Raw genomic sequence first — 13,814 nt, forward strand, 5'->3', positions numbered from 1 at the left:
CTGATCCATCATTCTCCCAGCTGGTGCACGATCACCTGTCTTTGCTTTTGAAAGAGCTTGAGCGGTACTTCCCGACCACAAAAGACCCACGGACTGCCAAAGAATGGATCCGCGACCCATTTGTGAACAAAACCTGGTGAATCAGCCTGTCCGTGCAAGAAGAAGATCAACTGCTGGACATTGCAAATGACGGTGGCCTTAAAAGTACGTTTCAGACCACAACTGTGCCAGAGTTCTGGATTAAAGTCAAGGCAGAATATCCAGAGGTAGCCCAAAAGGCATTGAAAACCCTGCTTCCATTCCCAACCTCCTATCTTTGTGAAGTGGGATTTTCTGCAGGGACGGCAACGAAAACAACACTACGCAGCAGACTGGATGTACGGATCACACTTCGGGTGTCATTGTCTCCCAAGATGGGACCGGCTCGTTGCAGAGAAACAAGCTCAGGGCTCCCACTAATTGTCATCATTATTATTATTTTATTGACTTGTTCACCTGGTAGAAGTTATTAGTAGGCCTGTTTCTCCTACGTTGAATGCACTGATAAGTCGCTGTATTCAACATAAAGCTCAGATCTTATTATAATTATTTCTTATTAGAAAGGATTTTCGTTGTCAAATACATCATTTCGTTCACAGATGTTGTTGATTATTAATGTATTAACAAAAGGTTGTTTATTGTCTGTTGATGTTTGCATTTGACATAAAACCACTGCGGGTGATTTATTATTGGACTACAGCCGTCCTGAAGATGCGTCATTAACGATTATCGAGCAAATGAAGGCCGGAGAAAATATTGTCTTAGATGAAACCGGTCCGTGGTGCAAAAAAGGTTGGGGACTGCTGCTTTACAGTGTGTTAGAATGAGTTTGACTGTGACTGGTTTTTGGAGAGCAGTGTTGTGAGCCTGGTCAGAGTGGATCTGAGAGGGGGCAGTTAGCCTCAGCACCAGCTGACATAGGGGACTCTTTTCTGGGTCTAGCTCTTGGCTTTGGAGTGCTCTCACGTCTGGTGTAGCCACTTTCATTGATCACAATGGAATCGATTGTTGCAACGTGCGCTCAACATGCGCTCAACGTGCGCTCAACATGCGCTCAACGTGCGCTCAACGTGCGCTCAACATGCGCTGCACTTCAGTTGCGCGTCCAGTGTAGCCACAGCTTTAACCTCAAAGGTTGAGGAGTGGAGTCCCTGAGCATTCCAGCTGCTTATATGGAATGAAATCAAACAATCAGAATGAACCGGTACAGTGAGACATATAAGAACAAACTACAGCTATCTATGTACTACTAATAACACAGAAGTGTAATGTCTTATCTGGACAGAAGTCGGATGCACAGGGTGTGCAGCTTCACCCTGATGTCTCCCAGTTCAGAGGTAGCAGGGGGAGGGAGTGTGGCAGCAGGGCTACAACTGCAGCATAGCTCCGCTGCTGTAGGTGGGGGGGGGGGGGAGACCAGGAGCAGCTGTGGCTGCATATTTCTGCTGCTGATGTTGTAAAGGGGGTTGGTGGGCAGGGGGTGAGGTGGTTGAAAGTTGCCTCCTCTGGTTGTGGTGGGGGCGTGGGGAGTGGGAGGTCCAGGCTGAACTGTTGTGTCTCCTCACAGCAGGGGTGGTGATCCTGGGGTGATGATGGGGAGGAAGGGGTCTGGGAGGCTCTATAAAGCCTCTAGCGGAGGAGGGGGTGGAAGGACTGCGTCCCAGGGCCGCATCTTTGAGGGTCTTTGCAAATATCCCCACTCTCTCTCTGTGTAGGTGGAGTCCATCATGGAGGTCCCAGGGGCCAATGGTTGAGTGGAGGGCCAGGTGGACATTTGGTAAGGTGGCGCATCCTCTTCTGATCTCCATATTAATGTCAGGGATGACATGAGGAGGGTTAGGGTGGAGACCACAATGCGGCTGTCGGGAAATTCTTTACTGGCCTGCTCCGCCATTTTCCTCACTGCCTCAGCAGTGTCCCTATGGAGGCTGTGTAGGTCATTTGTTCCCGGGTGGATCACCAGGTGCTGAGGGCTCTTGAGGGTCTCCTTTTTGAACAGCTTCATTGCCTGGCCTGTGGGGCTGCAGCATTTAGACAGCACTTATCAGGAAAAAGCTTTTTGGGTCCAGGAACTTCCCATTTGAGTCAGCCAGCAGGACCACTTGTGGGGCTTGTTCTTCAGGCTGAGTAGAGGGAAGTTGGGATGGGCAAAGCTGGCTGTTGGCAGCTGGCTGTGTGGTTATATCAGGAGGTGCCAGGGTGGTGTTGGGCTGGGTGCAGAGCAGAGAGGGTGGACCACGGGCAATGGCAGGGAGAGTCTGTGTCTCTGTACTCATCATTGTGAGGACTGATGAGAGTTTCTCTGTCAGGTGTTGGATTTGCCTGGTGAAGCTCTTCTCTCTATACTCAGCATCCTCCTTCTCTTGGCTAACTGAGCACGGAGCACACTGTTCTCCTGTTTGAGTGCCTCCACACTTCCTCTGAGGTCAGATGCCAAGGCCTCGTTGTCTCTCTGGAGCTGCTGGAGGTCCTCTTTTAGCTGCTGCAGAGTGTTGTCTCTCTCTCTCTCTCTCTCTCTCTCTCTCTCTCTCTCTCTCTCTCTACAGATCAGAGTACTTCTACTTTTGATCCTGAGTTGTCTGAACTGAGATAGCGATGGCAAACTGAGGGTATTTTTGGGCTTCATGGCGTCATGTGATGGAGGCCGAAGGTGTTATTCCACGGTTACTGTAGAGTTGTTGTTGTTGTTGTGAATTATGAATGAATGCAGACTGAAGCTGTTCCCTGAATGATGATGATGATGGACTTTAGTTGCTGCCAGAGTTTGCACTGTGTCTCAATCCTGGTGTTTGTATTGATTTGTTGATATGAGGTGGGGGCCAAGGCCGACCGACAGAATCAGTGAATGATTAGCAGCATTATAAAGTAAAAATGCAACCACAGGTCCACCTCAGAAACCGTCTGACCCGGAGCAGAGGGAGGGCTGGCCGGCGGATCTCTCTTGCCCAATTTTGGAAAACAATTTGTGCAATACTGCAAAAAAGCCCTGAGCTGCTTTATAGACCGAGCAGCCCGACGAGGCTCAGTAGTGGTTTCTTCCCCGTTAGCATTGTTAGCATGGTTAGCATCATGTGTCTCCGAGGTCTCCTGCTGGTCGCTGGGCTGGTTCTGAGCAGCTGGGCTCTGACTCCTGAAGAATGCGAGCCCCTGGTGACGCCTCGGTCCCTGGCTGACCCCTCCATGGTAAGACCCCCTGAATACCATGCATGTTCTAACTGTGATTTGTGTCATTTCCGTCACCAAAGACAGGTCCATATTCCTGTTTCATGTGGACATATTAGAGGGTTTTACATAGGGGGGGGGGTTCTTGAAATAAACCAAATAAAGACTGTCCACTCTGTCAGAAAGCATCTAAGTGTCTTTTTTATTTTCCTTTCCTTTTGCCTTCCTGACACCCACGTTTCTATACTCATGGAATACCTGAACTGCGGTAGATCAAAAACCTCTTTCTCCTTAAATAAGTTTGTAGAAGTTAAATGTCTCGACAGTCAGCAGTCCAGAGGTTTGCATGAGTAATAGTTTAGTAAGAGTCCTAATCCTGTCAGTAGTTCCCCCTCTGAGGGACCAGTAAGGATTCCTCTGAGGGACCAGTAAGGATTCCTCTGAGGGACCAGTAAGGGTTCCTCCTCCTCCTTCTAAACAAGATGAGGACTCTGATGAAACGCTGAGGCTCCTTCACTCTCCTTATGTCTGATCTGAATAACATCCTCTCTGTCCAGATGTACGGCAGGTCGAACTTCCTGGCGGGTTACAACGATAACAATGTGTTCAGAGCCATCCTGAGCGAAACCGACAGCTCCCTGATCAACATCAGCGCGTCCCCGGCCGGCCCGCAGGAAGCCTTCATGTCTCAGCTGAACAAAATGTGAGTGGAAACACAACACAGTGACTCTGCTGGTTATCTGTTAGTCAATCAGCTGACGTTCAGAGGACATCCGGGGCATTGCTTTGTGTGAGGAATAAAGGGTGTCCAGCCTGTGGGATGCATGTGCTTTTAAATATTTACTGTTACGTTACATTTGTTATAATGAACCTCATTGTATATTCTCAGACATACTGACCTCGTTCTATAACATATAATATTGATAACTTACCTGTTTCTCTATTGGTTCCCAGGAAAAGGATCTGCATCCAATCGACGGTCAAAACATCTTTTGACGGGGACACGGCCACAGTCTCTCGTAGGTTCCCTGTGTTTCTCTGGCTCTGCTGCTGCAGTTTCACCCGATATCCCCCTGCTGCCTTCAGGACCGGCAGGGTTTTGTAGGGCTCAGTCACAGTGGTTAATTCAATTCAATCTCCGTTTAAACACTGGATATGATTCAGGGGGTCAGTAGGTGTTCCACAAACACACCTCCACACTTGAACCTGTTTCAAAGTGACTCCAACCAAAACCCGTCTCCATATGTCTCCACCATTTCTGGTGCAGCTGTTGTTCAGACAGCCTTTCAGCACTATATTTTAACCTGATAACGCTAGTTAGCAACTTAGCCCAAGCTACAGCTGTGTTTGAAGCGTCACCACAGCTCCGCACGTTAACCCTAAGAAACATCAAACTCATTCAAGATCCAAAGGTTGATCATCATACCGTTACACAGCTAGTGTAGTGACGGACCATATGAAGAACTTAGACCCCAGGTTCCTCAGCAGCGCAGCACAAGACATACAGAAATAGAGATAGAACTGAGCAGCTCAGGAGTTTAAATGTCGTATTGCCCCTGAGTCTGGTGCTTTTGGTCCTGATGCTGTGGTACCGCCTGCCAGACGGGGGTCTTTGATAATCCTGGGGGTTTTCTTCCTGAGCCGCTGGAAGGAGAGGTCCTTTAGGGTCCGTCCTGGTGATGTTCTGTGCAGCTTTCACTCCCCTCTTCAAATCCAGAAGTGTAAAAGCTTGCGGACAGGTTGGACCTCCTGATTGGCCCGGCAGAGGGACAGCCAGCCCCTCTTTGAGCAGAAACTGCTGCTGACACCTGACTGTGAGCTGTGCGTACATCAGGAAGCAGGCCTGAGGACAAATGGGTTTCTGCCTCTTGTTTGTTTGCGTGGTAGTCCATACACAGGATGTTTGTGTTTGTGTTGCAGAGGATTCTCCACAAGGTGTCGCTGTAAACAAACCACGCAGCAGAGCTTCTTTAAAAATCACTCGAAGACATTTAGATAGAGAAGACACCAAGGCCGACTGACCCGTCATGATACGTCTTGAAAGGCTTTATACCAGTTTATTCTGCCCTTGCAGCGCGTGACCATGCAGAGCTAGACAGGTAGCTAACAACTTGAATCCTCCAATAACCACAAGGCTTGGCTTTTCTTGAAGTTTACTGAAAGATTTTGATTGTGAAACTGGAAATACAAAACAGGAATACAGCATACTTTATTACACAGCATCTGCATGTAATGTTACTAAATACTTACTAAATGTAAGTGCGTAAACACGCACACATTTAAATGCAATGAGCCTATACATAGTGCATTGACAATACTGCTGCCACAAGCAGGCTAACTGTAAAGCTAACTGCTAACTGCTTGCTAAATGAAGCATGTTCTAACAATCGCTAAACAGAGCAAATGTTACAGACTCACATTTTCTACAACATATGAACGTTACACAGGGTATACATTATGTTCTCTACTTACAGATAAACAGTAGCCAAAGCAAAAGCGTAAATAGAGATGAACTCTGCAGCACCGGGAGTCTGCTGAAGACATTCCCCTATTACGACATGACCCTATTACGACATGCCCCTATTCTGACATGACCCTATTACGACATCCCCCTATTCCGACATACCCTATTACGACATGCCCCTATTACGACATGCCCCTATTACGACATGCCCCTATTACGACATGCCCCTATTACGACATACCCCTATTACGACATACCCCTATTACGACATGCCCCTATTCTGACATGACCCTATTACGACATGCCCCTATTACGACATACCCCTATTACGACATACCCCTATTACGACATGCCCCTATTCTGACATGACCCTATTACGACATGCCCCTATTCTGACATGACCCTATTACGACATGCCCCTATTACGACATACCCCTATTCTGACATGACCCTATTACGACATGCCCCTATTACGACATACCCCTATTACGACATGCCCCTATTCCGACATACCCCTATTCCGACATACCCCTATTACGACATACCCCTATTCCGACATACCCCTATTCTGACATGACCCTATTACGACATGCCCCTATTACGACATGACCCTATTCCGACATACCCCTATTCCGACATACCCCTATTACGACATGCCCCTATTACGACATCCCCCTATTACGAGATGCCCCTATTACGACATGCCCCTATTCTGACATGACCCTATTCCGACACAATTTTAGTACCGCCATCCCGACAATCTACCCAGGCGCGTCGGGGCTTCGTCTTCCTTTCATTTCTGTTTGTGTGTCTTGTTAACATAAACTTTTTGAACATACTCAGTTTATTTGTATAATATAATACAGCCTGTTGTTGTAATGGATGCACTGACTGATTGGCACTCAATTTCGTTGTTGTCCTATCGCCCTGCATCCGATCTGCAAGGGAGTCGCGCAAAGAAAGCTAAAGCTATGCAAGCCATCGAGGCTGCTCCCAATTCTGCAGAGCTGTAGACCGGAGCTGATGGGATGACGATGGAGAGACTTGGAGGAGATGTGGCGGTGGATTCGGGAGGGCTATCAGAAGCGTCCATGAGGGAGGAGGGGGGCCCTGCGTGTCTGACAGTGTCAACCACCGCTCCGAATGCTTCCACTGAAGTGGAGCTATGCAGACCCAACGCACCATGTTGGCACGTTTAAAAAAAAAATGGAAATGCCTCTACTCCGACAATTAGACGCCAATGTCGGAGTAGAGGTATGTCGGAATAGCAGCATGTAAACATACCCCTATTACATGCACATATATCCGAGGTACCACAAACGAACACAGGGGGGCAAACAAGGCAAATCAACCTTAATGATTTATATCAAATGCTTTCACTTTGAAACTATATTCATCTTTAAAGAAAGGCAACCCGCAGTTATTAATGTAATGAAAGGTGATTGTGAATAGTAACGGCACACCTTGTGCTCTCCATTTGCCTCCCCAGACGCCAACATCACCTCAACGTTCCACATCCTGCCGAGCAGCGATAAGTTCCTGGTGATGAGCCTCAACGCCACCGCCTCCAACTGCAAGGTGATGCTGAAGAGGATGCAGATAGACAGCGAGGACGCAGAGGACGAGATCAGCCTCCGGGCCCTCTACCTGATGGGTGAGGAGAGAACATGGGATAGCTTAATCTGAACAGGTAACAGGGATCAACCGTGCCTCCATAATCAGAGGCTGTGGCGCAGTGGGATAGTGATCTTCAGATCAGGGTGGTCGAGTCCCACTGCAGTCAGCGTCGTTGTCTCCCTGGGCGAAACCCCTCACCCTCCTGTGGGGACTGTCCTCAGTACAGAGCGAGTGGATAACAGTGTCAGGTGATGTAATGAAGTCTTATGAAGGACATTTTAATAGAGCAGTCGCTGTGATGATCCAAACGTCTGGTCCGGTTTCAACAGATACGTCTCAGTCCTTTGGGCCAAGAGACACTTTAGTGATACAACATAAACCTAGTATTTATATTGTGGGCTTGAGTTCCACTCTGAGGAAGACTGCTGGACGTTCAGTCTGTGCTGAAGGATCTGTGGTTCTGGGTTCATCCTGGTTCTCCCTTCCTGTCTGCAGGCAGAGAGGCGACCCTGAGCGACTCAGACCTGGAAGATTTCAAGAAGCAGGCGAGCTGCCTCGGGTTCTCCGGAGAACCACATTATATCTACAAACCGGAGAACGGTGCTTCACCTTTAACATCACCTGATTAAACCATCAGACGGACATCAGGAATATATATAATAAAACTAATTCATTTTTCTCTCCCTGCAGGGTTCTGTACTCAAGAGGAGGCCATTACGGTGCAGTTCTGAGGAGAGCAACAACTTTCATCAACATTTCAAACTGAGGAAATAAAGAGGAATCAGAACTTCTGTATTTCTTCTTCACAGTCAAATAAAAATGAATTAATTCACATCATTTTTGAAAACCTAACTTTTTGAGCGGCTTTCACGCACTTGGATCAGCCGGGGGAAAGAGACCCTTTAATGCTGAGTCTCTTCCCACGGGGGAGACAGGGTTATTACAGACGTTTAAAACAGCACCATGGGGGAGCTGCAAGATAAGAAACAGATTCAGCATCACCTCACAATCACTGGCAACATGTCCAAAAGTCTTTACCCTCTCTACAGTCCGACCTTATGACATCACAGGCACTGTTTCTCTGATCTGAGACACTTAGACTCCTGGTTCTGGTTCTGGTTCTGGTTGAGGCTGATTTATAGTTTCCCAAAGGGTTGGCCTGCAATATACCTCCACAAATGTTCATTGAAACGCAGGATTTAGTATTACAGGGTGAGTTACAGACTCTTCTACACCACAGACAGGCCTACAGGAGCAGTTTAAGGTACAGGACGTTGCCACAGGACACTTCCCCCATGAACTGGAGGGGGGGGAGTTGGGCCACTGATCGTTCGGTTGGTTAACCCCAATTTGTGTAGCCATTAAATAATGAAGGTTTGGATATGTCAGAGTGCAGCCTGTGTTTGGCTATCAGTGAATGATTAACGCACACATTGATATGAAACGTCCCCCGCTGGATCCCCTTTGGACCGACATGAAGGAACGCTGCCAGTACAGACACACTTTCATAACCGTCAACCAAACTCAAATGCAGATAACATAAAACCCAGAAGCTGCTATAAAGGCTGAGCCGCCCAATGAGGCTCAGTCCTCTTTGTAGCTTTCCATCAGCTCGGTAGCGTTTGTCCTGTTAGCATCGTTAGCATCTTTAGCATCGTTAGCATCATGTGTCTCCGAGGTCTCCTGCTGGTCGCCGGCCTGGTCCTGAGCAGCTGGGCTCTGACTCCTGAAGAATGCGAGCCCCTGGTGACGCCCCTGTCCCTGGCTGACCCCTCCATGGTAAGACCCCCTCTGGTTCCTTTATTCGCCGTTAGCTTAAATGCTATAGCAGGGTTAAACAGTCAGCTAACAGATATCTTGTGTTACTCGTGAATAACAGCTATGAATAAAAAATGCATGTTTTGAACGTTTGAGGGACAAAGACAGTGTGTTACAATGCAACACACAGATCCTGCGTTGGAGAAATATAAAGGGTCGGTAGGAAAGTAAACGAGGCTACTGGGGTTCATCCTTCCCTTGTACCTGAAAGATGTGTTTCTGTTTGTGCAGATGTACGGACGGTCATATATCCTGGCGGGTTACAATGATAACGATGTGTTTAAAGGCATCCTGAAGAACATCCAGAGCTCCTGGTTGAATGTCATCAGCTCCCCCTTTGGTGCCCTCATGTCTCAGTTTAACAAACTGTGAGTGGAAAACACGCTGCGGACACACAGTCACTTCTGTAGAGTACCATCCTAACCCCCACAGCCACATCCATCCCTCTGCAGATATGATCGGGGGTGTTGCTCAGAGTTAACCCTATTTGTATGCATTTTGAGGAATACAAGGTTAGCCTGAAGACGGACGATGTATGTACTATTATAAATATATCATTTCATTACACTGTTGTCTCCTTTGCAAAGAAGCACAACACTTGTGTGATTTTATTTCTTAATATAATTATTATATATATAACTCTTTTTCTTCATTTTGTTCTCAGGTATGGAAACTGTGTTTTCACCAGAGAAGCTGTCAACGTCACTTTTGACGGGAACACAGTATCAGTGTCATGTAAGGAACCCATCTGAAATAAACACGAGAGTAATCGCACTGCAGCTTCAGAGAGGATGCAGATACAGAAACTCAAATCAAACCTTATGCAGAAACATCTCTTCAACACATGCAGCATTTAGAGAAGATTCAGCAGCTTGAGGAAACATGAGCAGCAGATCTTTTAGGGAAAAAATGATGATTCTGAAGAAATAGTCGGAAATTCAAATTTGGAAAAAAGAAATCAGAAGTTTGAAAATAAAATAAAAATGAAAAAGATTGGGAGAGAAAAAAGTGTGACTTTTAAAAGAAGATGATTAGGGCCACGTGAAGAAGGACGTCTCTGTTGTTCTCCTGAAATGTTTTCTGGTCTTAGTCAAAGGATGTGATCACATGACTCCTTCTGATGTCACTGCAGACCTGCTGGAAGCTAGCTAGCATAGCTAACCTTCAGATATTCTGATACACACTTCCAGTTCTGAGACAGACTCACTCAGCAACAGAGACAGTTCTCCAGCTTGACGATCCTGAACGTCACCCAGCGCTCCGGTCCCAGCTGTGTGCGTCACTCTTTAGTGTCCCCTGAAACCAGCGAGTCAGACTACAGAAATCGGTCGTCCCTGCACCACCCTCTGAGGTTTTTCTGTATTGTGGTTTTATATTTAAATAATCTGTCTGTGTTTCTGTCCTCAGTCATCAACATGAGCACCACGATGCACATCCTGCCTGGCAGCAACAACCTGACGGTGACGAGCGTCAACAGCACCGTCAGACACTTTGACCTGGTGCTTAGAAAGTTGAACATCACGAGTGAAAACACAAAGGAGATCAACCTGCGCGCTGTCTACCTGATGGGTAGGAAGGAGAGCTTTGTTTGTGCTCATTTTGCCTGCTTTACTTCCCTTTATTTATCTGTGGTTCTGGGTTCATCATCTCCTGGTTCTCCCTTCCTGTCTGCAGGCAGAGAGGCGACCCTGAGCGACTCGGACCTTGAACAGTTCAAGAAGCAGGCGAGCTGCCTCGGGTTCCCCGGAGAACCAGATTACATCTACAACCCGGAGAACGGTGCCTCACCTTTAACATCACCTGATTAAACCATCAAATGGCGATAGGAATATACATATGCATTATAACTGATTTATTTTCCATCGGCAGGTTTCTGTACTGAAGAGGAGTCCACTAAGATATAGTTCTGAAGAGAGGAAGAACTTTGAGGAAATAAAGAGACAAAAACTGACTCAGAACAACTGTGTGTTCTTCTGTACCGTCGCATCAGCTGGACCGTTGTCATGCTCGTCACATGTGGAGTTGCACCATCTTCCTGATTCATGACTCAAAATGTTAAACCCTTAAGATAATGCTGAAGAAATGTGAAAGCCCTCAGTTTCTCCTTAGCAACGGTCTGTTGGCGAGAACCGAGCCCTATAATAAGTCTTATTATGAAATGGTGGGACTCTGTGTGTCTGATTGGGCATGGCTCGGCTCAGAGTGTTAATATGTTGTTGGGGTAGTGATTATTAGCGTGTTTTCAAAGCGTGTTCAAAGTGATTTCAGAGTCATTAAAGGCAGCAGCTGGAGTTGAATTGAATTATTTTGTCTTAATTAATCATTAATGCGCAAACGGGGGGGGGGGGGGGTGGCTGCAGGTAAAAGATCACTAGCATGACTTTGCAAAAAATTAAATGTTTGACAAAATGTAAATACTGGGAAAGCCAGGAGCCACTTTAAAGGCTGAGCAGCCCGATGAGGCTCAGTCGCTGTTATTCCAGGCGTCTGTCCCGTTAGCATCTTTAGCATTGTTAGCATCTTTAGCATTATGTGTCTCCGAGGTCTCCTGCTGGTCGCCGGCCTGGTCCTGAGCAGCTGGGCTCTGGCTCCTGAAGAATGCGAGCCCCTGGTGACGCCTGTGTCTCTGGCTGACCCCTCCATGGTAAGACCCCCACTGGGTTCATTCATTCACTGTAAGACCCAGTAGGAACAAGATCCTAAAGGTACAAATAATAAGGTCTTGAAATACTCCACTACAAGTCAAAGTCCTGATTTCAGTATGTTCCTTTAGTTAAAGTACAAAAGGAGTAGCATCAAAATATACTTAAAGGGCAAACAGTAAAAGCATAATGACCCATTCCAGTAATACAAAGTACAGAAGAGTTACTCAAACCTCTTAACTGCAATATTATCCGGGTTTTACTTCGCTAAGCAACATCATTTTTCTCAATGAGGACCAAATGTATCATAAGGAGAATTATTGATTGTATTTCAAGTTTTCTGTTTTCTTCATATTGTGATACTCAGATCCGGTTACATCAGGTACCTAGCACCTGTAACAGAGTATTAGAGTCGCCCTCCCGACCCCGTCAATAGTTAACAGTGACACCAATGCTCGACAAAACCAAAATCATCACCAGTTAATGTTTGAAGTAAAACAAACACACAGACACACACACACACACACACACACACACACACAGACACACACACACACACACACACACACACACACACACACACACACACACACACACACACACACACACACACACACACACACACACACATCTTTTAATAATCAGGGCTTTTTTAACCCTTAGTACTAATTTCTCAAAACAAAAACAGTCCACCAAGAACACACTCCATGGAAGTTATCCAAATTCTGACTTTTTCTCAGAATTTCTAAAAATGTTCAGAAGTCTGAATTTTCTGTGTGTGTCTGTGTGTGTGTGTGTGTGTGTGTGTGTGTGTGTGTGTGTGTGTGTGTGTGTGTGTGTGTGTGTGTGTGTGTGTGTGTGTGTGTGTGTGTGTGTGTGTGCATGCGTGCGTGCGTGTCTGCGTGCATGTTTGCAGATGTACAACAGGTCCAACTTCCTCGTGGGTTATGCGGATAGTGGCGCGTTTGAAGCAATCCTGAAGCACATTGAGAGCTCCTGGTGGAATATCAGCCCGTCTCCATCCGACGTCCGAATAGTTATTTTCCACGAGGACAAACTGTGAGTGGACGAGCAACTGACCTGAAAGCTGTACTGATACAAAATATAATAACCTTAGTCAGGAAGCACAAATATCTGGTGCTCTGATTAAGAGTTATTCACATTCAGACCTTTAGATAGGCTATGACTTAGACCAAGAAATAAACTCTCCTCCTCCTCCTCCTCCTCCTCCTCCTCAGGAATGGCGTCTGCATGTCGATATCTGTCAACTTAACTATTGAGAGCAACACGGCATCAGCGTCAAGTGTGTTTTCCAACCTGACACTCTTCAGGCCACTGAAGGTCCTAAGGTCCACAGAGCTCACATTTATAACACCAGTTATTCGAGAGCAGCTCAGGTAACCCGTCAGTGTGCTGCTACCTAGCAATCGTTAGACATTGAGCTAGCCAGCGTTCGCTATCTGTCTATCAAGTTAGCCAGCTTACTTTAGCTACCCATCAATCAAGCTAGCTAACGAATGTGAGCTATCTAGCTTGATATCGCCAGATTGGTGGCTCTTGTGATTGAGATTGGAGTCATTACCCCCTTTGGTTAGACAATGAGGACCTGGGTCTACGTTCAGGCAGTGAGAGTCTTCATGAAAACATTGATGTCTTATTTGTGGTTTCAAGTCATATAGTTCAACAAATATTGGTCGGGTTGTACCTGCTAAACATTAGCATGTTAGCTTGTCACTGTGTTAGCATGCTGACAGAGGACTCTTTATTGAACTGTAATCCCTTATGTTCCTGTCGGTGTTTAGTCGGTAACATCCTCTCCTCCACCTTCCACCTGCTGCCCAGCTGTGACGGCTGTCAGCTCCTCAGCATCAACAACACCGCCAGACACATGGAGTGTGTGTGTGTGTGTGTGTGTGTGTGTGTGTGTGTGTGTGTGTGTGTGTGTGTGTGTGTGTGTGTGTGTGTGTGTGTGTGTGTGTGGGCGGACATTGGTGTGTTTGTCCTTTAGACTTTAACCAGCAGCTTTCATGGAAAAACCTCCAGTTCATGATCATGGTTATAAAACACGGACG

The 13,814-nt window shown here is 46.6% G+C and overlaps 1 protein-coding gene across 1 annotated transcript; it reads left to right on the forward strand.

Moving 5' to 3' along the window:
• Window positions 1-2,921: 2,921 nt before the first annotated feature.
• LOC134874625 (uncharacterized) lies at window positions 2,922-11,051 on the forward strand. The gene is made up of 11 exons (XM_063898695.1): window positions 2,922-3,222; window positions 3,759-3,904; window positions 4,156-4,220; window positions 7,155-7,319; window positions 7,778-7,882; window positions 8,862-9,061; window positions 9,332-9,468; window positions 9,765-9,835; window positions 10,508-10,669; window positions 10,775-10,879; window positions 10,970-11,051. Exons 1-11 carry the CDS (start codon window positions 3,097-3,099, stop codon window positions 11,002-11,004), a joined length of 1,317 nt encoding a protein of 438 aa, XP_063754765.1. The 5' UTR covers window positions 2,922-3,096; the 3' UTR covers window positions 11,005-11,051.
• The last annotated feature ends 2,763 nt before the right edge of the window (window positions 11,052-13,814 follow it).

The sequence above is a fragment of the Eleginops maclovinus genome, chromosome 13, assembly GCF_036324505.1.
Source record: "Eleginops maclovinus isolate JMC-PN-2008 ecotype Puerto Natales chromosome 13, JC_Emac_rtc_rv5, whole genome shotgun sequence".
Classification (NCBI taxonomy): domain Eukaryota; kingdom Metazoa; phylum Chordata; class Actinopteri; order Perciformes; family Eleginopidae; genus Eleginops; species Eleginops maclovinus.

What these genes read in the sequence shown, in the direction of transcription:
- LOC134874625 (XM_063898695.1), top strand. Translation starts at nt 3,097, where the DNA reads ATGGTTAGCATCATGTGTCTCCGAGGTCTCCTGCTGGTCGCTGGGCTG. An exon ending in CCCTGGCTGACCCCTCCATG is followed by an intron (nt 9,062 to 9,331) that starts GTAAGACCCCCT and finishes CTGTTTGTGCAG; the next exon opens with ATGTACGGACGGTCATATAT. An exon ending in GCGCGCTGTCTACCTGATGG is followed by an intron (nt 10,670 to 10,774) that starts GTAGGAAGGAGA and finishes TCCTGTCTGCAG; the next exon opens with GCAGAGAGGCGACCCTGAGC.